The 5,364-nt window shown below is 51.1% G+C and overlaps 1 protein-coding gene across 1 annotated transcript; it reads left to right on the top strand.

The window, feature by feature from the left end:
• The first annotated feature begins 3,502 nt into the window (after positions 1–3,502).
• LOC146764720 (uncharacterized) lies at positions 3,503–5,136 on the top strand. The gene has a single exon (XM_085563682.1). It carries the CDS (start codon positions 3,503–3,505, stop codon positions 4,901–4,903), a length of 1,401 nt encoding a protein of 466 aa, XP_085419808.1. The 3' UTR covers positions 4,904–5,136.
• The last annotated feature ends 228 nt before the right edge of the window (positions 5,137–5,364 follow it).

Here is a 5,364-nt window from a genome sequence, read left to right as displayed (position 1 = left end):
TGTTAATACTCGGAGATTGCAGGCTCACACCCGACCGTGTTACCGTCGTTCCTGAAGTGGTGTGTTTTCAGCCGGGGTCCGAGGTCACCGTCTCGGTCGTCTGCCATCAACCACCTTGCACCATCACCAAGGGGCTCCCCTTCGCTGCCATGTACCTCCTCGACGTGGCCGACCTCACCGATCCACCAGTACAGGACTATTTCGCTGGACATGACTCCGGGGAAGACAATTTTGTCTTCCTCACACAGAATGTTTGCAAATCCAGACCAATGATTGAGACTGTTTTATCGCTTCAGGGAAAGTCCATCAAACTGGACCTGATGGCAGACACCGGGGCAGACGTCACCATCATACCCCGGTCAAAGTGGCCCCGCGACTGGGAGTTGGTGCCCCCTTGTGGCACAATCTCCGGAGTGGGAGGAGCTGTCAACTCCATGCGCAGCAAACACCTGGTAAGTGTGGAGGGCCCTGAGGGACAGATTGCCACCATTCGGCCTTTTGTTGTTTCATCTAACATCATGTTATTAGGCAGGGACGTTTTGTCCCAATGGGGTGCCCGCCTCGATATCCCTAGCCCTGCATGGGATTTTTAGTATGGGCCACTGCGGAGCGCACCTCCCCACCGCTGAATTGGAAGACCGATGTTCCAGTGTGGGTGGACCAGTGGCCCCTTGTGGAGGAGAAATTAAAAGCGCTCCATGAATTAGTAGAGGAGCAGGTCCGCCTGGGGCATTTAATACCCTCCACCAGCCCCTGGAACACTCCTGTCTTTGTTATTAAAAAACCTGGCAAAGACAAATGGCGCCTGCTCCAAGACCTGCGCAGGGTCAATGAGGTAATCGAGGACATGGGCCCCCTGCAGCCTGGCCTTCCCTCACCCTCCATGCTTCCCCGGGATTGGCAGCTCACAGTCATTGACATCAAGGACTGCTTTTTCAACATCCCATTGTATCCCGGAGATGCCCCCAGATTCGCGTTCTCCGTCCCTTCCATCAATAGGGCGGAGCCTTATAAGAGGTACCAATGGACCACTTTGCCCCAGGGAATAAAAAATTCTACAGTGCTCTGCCAAACTTTTGTGGCCCAGGTGCTTTCGCCGATCAGAAAGCTGTTCCCTGAAGCGATCATCCTGCATTATATGGATGATGTCTTGATCTGCGCTGAAACACAAGCTTATCTGCAAATCACACTTTCCAAGACTGTTAAGGCCATTAAAGCTGCAGGGTTTGAAATTGCTGAAGAAAAGATCCAGCTGTCAGCGCCATGGAAGTATTTGGGCTTTCACATTACGGGAAGGACTGTCGCGCCCCAATCTGTCACCGTCAAAGACGACCCACGGACCCTGCGGGATCTCCAGCAGATCTGCGGTACCATCACGTGGATCCGACCTCTCCTGGGACTCACCACGGAGGAGCTGGCGCCGCTCTTCAACCTGCTACGAGGAGATGGCGACCTAGCTTCCCCTCGTGAGCTAACACCTGCCGCCAAAGGAGCCCTGGAGAGAGTCGCTGAGGCCATACGATCCCGTCAGGCCCACCGTGTGGATCGGCTCCTTCCCGTCACCCTTGCCATACTGGGTAAGTGCCCAAACTTCCATGGTCTGCTTTTTCAATGGGACGCTGGGCGGAAGGACCCACTCCTTATCGTTGAGTGGCTGTTTCTCCCGCACCAGCCAGCGAAAACTATTTCAACTCCTGCAGAGTTGATGGCTAGAATAATAATAAAGGCCAGACAACGCCTCCGGACCCTCGCAGGGTGTGACCCGGCGTGCATTTACCTACCTCTTAATTTGGAACAATTGGAATCCCTGCTTCAGACAAACGAAAGTTTGCAAATTGCTTTAGACAGTTACCCTGGACAGATTTCCATTCATTACCCTAAACATAAAATATTCAAAGACACGTTATATTTGGCCCCAAAGTCATTCAAAAATAAAACACCTATTAAAGGTGCTCTCACGGTGTTCACCGATGGGTCGGGAAAATCCCACAAATCGGTGATCACTTGGAAGGACCCGGAGAGTCAGAAGTGGGAGTCTGACATCCAACTGGTTGAGGGTTCCCCCCAGATCGCAGAACTTGCTGCGGTCGTGAGAGCATTCAAAAAATTTCAGCAACCTTTCAATCTGGTAACAGATTCGGCTTATGTTGCCGGGGTAGCAGAACGGGCAGAACACGCCCTGCTCAAAGAAGTTCAAAACAAACAGTTATTCGATTTGCTCACGGAATTAATCTGGCTGATCTCCCACCGAGAGCAACTCTATTATATTATGCACGTCCGGGCTCACACAGACCTGCCAGGAGCTATTGCAGAGGGGAACCGGATGGCCAACCTCCTTGCAATGACATCTCATTACTCTGCACCTGCACTTTCATTAACCTTACCAGACATTTTTGCACAGGCAAGGCTCAGCCATGCGTTTTTCCATCAAAATGCACCTGCCCTTGCCCGACAATTTAAAATATCAAAAGAACAAGCCAAAGCCATACTAGCCACATGCCCAAGCTGTCAGTCCTTCGCCCTTCCACCGCTGCCAACGGGGATAAACCCCCGAGGGTTGGCAGCATTGGAGCTGTGGCAAACAGACATCACTCACTATAATCCTTTTGGCCGCCTGAAATACCTGCATGTGTCCATAGACACATTTTCTGGGGCCGTGTTCGCGTCACTCCACACTGGTGAGAAAACAAAAGATATCATCAAACATCTATTCATGGCATTTGCCACATTAGGAGTCCCAAAAGCCATCAAAACGGACAATGGGCCTGGATTCACCTCGACAAGATTCGCACAATTTCTACAACAATGGGGAATTGCCCATTCCACCGGCATTCCCCATAACCCCACAGGACAGGCAATAGTGGAACGCTCCCACAAAGAGTTAAAAAGGCTGCTAGAACAACAACACGATTCGGCTCTGGCCATGACACCAGTTGAAAGATTATGCAAGGCACTTTATGTTCTTAATTTCTTAAATTGTTCTGACCGGGAGCCGAATCCCCCTGCACTCAGACACTTTTGCAATAACACCAGGGCAATTTTAAAAGAGCGTCCGCCAGTCCTCATCAGAGACCCAGAATCAAAAATCATCTCAGGGCCGTACCCTCTGATAACGTGGGGGAGAGGGTACGCTTGTGTTTCCACAGCCCAGGGTCCCAAATGGATTCCTGGAAAATACGTCAAACCGTACCTGGAGAGCACTACCACGGACCCCCCAGCGAGGAGCAACCCAGCGACCCCATCACAATCACCACCAGATAATGCAGTGGCGTGGCGACGGAGAAAAAAGAAGAGGACCGGAAGACCACCCAACATCGTCTCCCGGGTCCTCATCACAAGGACATACCTACCTCTGCAAGACTTAACAACTTCCGCCACCCCATCCCCTCCTGTGCCGTTCCCTCTACCCTCATACCTAACCCGTCAACCCTTTACCCCTCCGTCCTGAAATTTATTTTTATTTTAACCCAAAAGGGGGAGCTGGGGGAGGGGAGGGAACCAAATGTATGTTGGTAATATTGTTTTGTTTAATTTTAGTACTAGGATGGCTGCCAGAACATCATTCACCCAAAAGAAACAACAGAAGATGTCCCACTGCGCCCAGCTGGTTGCAGCCACGCTTTCCATCCTCCTGTGGCTGCATGTAGCAGATGGCTGGGTGGTACCACAGCCGAAAGAAAACGTCTGGATCACGCTGGCAAAGTCCTTGCAGCAGGATAACCTATGTCTGGCCATGGGCAACGTGGACAATCCCCTGTCCACTTGCCTGGTAGGGGTCCCCTTGGTAGCTGATGATTGGCCGGTATCCAATTCCGACCTGCTCCGAACCACGGGTAGGAGGCCTAACCCGGTCGATACTTGGGATGAGTGGACCAAAATTTTGCCTAACAGCAAAGAGGAACCCCAAGAATTGGACTTACTGGGGTCCTCCACAGCTAGGTATTGTGTCAAATTCTATTATAGAAGGCCAAGTCAAAATTGGCACGGAATTGACTTGGCCAAAAACACATACCGGAAAGATGTAACACCTATCAGTAAAAAATATAACAGCCAAACCTGGTGCAATTATACTAGCCAGGTGATTTCGGTTTCATCCACTCATCCCAAGACATTGCCCAGGGGGATGTTTCTTATCTGTGGGGACAGAGTATGGTCGGGAATTCCATCTCGGCTCCAGGGAGGCCCATGCAGCCTTGGCAAGCTTGCTACCCTCACTCCAAACAGAACTCAAATTCTAGATTGGAAAAAAGAAAGACAATTGGCACGCACCAAAAGATCATATGCTCAATTCGACGAAAATTGTGACTCCGAAATTTACGATTGGGGAAAAACAAAGAGGGTCGCTGTATCCATCTTTTTACCATGGTATGCAGCAGCTAAGGCCCTCGGTGAGCTTTCTCACCTGGAGTGTTGGATAAGCAAGCATGCCAACGCCTCGTCTGCCGCCCTCTCCGATCTTCTGGCAGACCAGCAAACCACCAGGCAAGCCACATTACAAAACAGAGCGGCTATTGATTTCCTGCTGCTCGCCCATGGCCACAGCTGCGAGGACTTCGAAGGATTGTGTTGCTTCAATTTAACATCACGGAGCACTTCCATCCAAGCCAACATCCAGCGGATCCGGACCGAAGTACAGGACATCAAAACGGAAACTTCGGCTGTGGACCCCGTCCACAAACTATTGATGCAGTGGGGCATTCCCGGGTGGGCAGCCTCCATTTTAAAAGGACTCTTTTGGATTTTCATAATTGTCCTTCTCATTTCAGTTGCCTTAACCATCTTCAAAAAGACGCTTACCAAGACTTTGGCAAATATTTATTTAATTAACAAGAACGGGGGAGATGTGGGAGGGGACTTGGGAAACTGTCCCCCCGAATTACCCTGGGAGGTGACAGGTGTGTAGTTCCCCGCCTCCCCTGTTATCAATCAGTATGTCTGTCATCCCTTGGTGCTAGAAAATTCTTTGTTCTTTATACCTCCATTGGTTCCTTCCCTGAAGCCGCTCTTTCCCCTTACCCTCATTGGTTATAACCCTGCCACTCGACCCTGACTCTGCCCCCGAAGCCTTCCTTCACTGAACGCTTCATGCCTGGACCCTCCCTCTCTTGTCCCAGTTATAATCCCGATTCCGCCCCCTGTTCGGCGCTCTCAGAGCGAGCACCCTCCCGGAGAGGTTGTTTCCCTTCGCTCCCTGAATTGCTGTTCCTCAATAAACCCTCCTGGAATTAAAGCCGCCTGTGAGTCGTCCCGCTTTCATAGAGGAAGATTTCATTACGCTATCCGGCTTTCGAGGACTCGGCTCTCTGACAAGCAGAGTGGTCAGAGACCCAGAAGCCCTCATGGGGTGGCTGTGCCAGCTCCCCC

This window comes from Lonchura striata, chromosome 31, assembly GCF_050655825.1.
Source record: "Lonchura striata isolate lonStrDom1 chromosome 31, ASM5065582v1, whole genome shotgun sequence".
Classification (NCBI taxonomy): Eukaryota; Metazoa; Chordata; class Aves; order Passeriformes; family Estrildidae; genus Lonchura; species Lonchura striata.
The sequence above is the reverse complement of the archived record's forward strand: the minus strand, read 5'-3'. Positions and strand labels throughout refer to the sequence as shown.

What these genes read in the sequence shown, in the direction of transcription:
- LOC146764720 (XM_085563682.1), top strand. Translation starts at nt 3,503, where the DNA reads ATGTATGTTGGTAATATTGTTTTGTTTAATTTTAGTACTAGGATGGCT.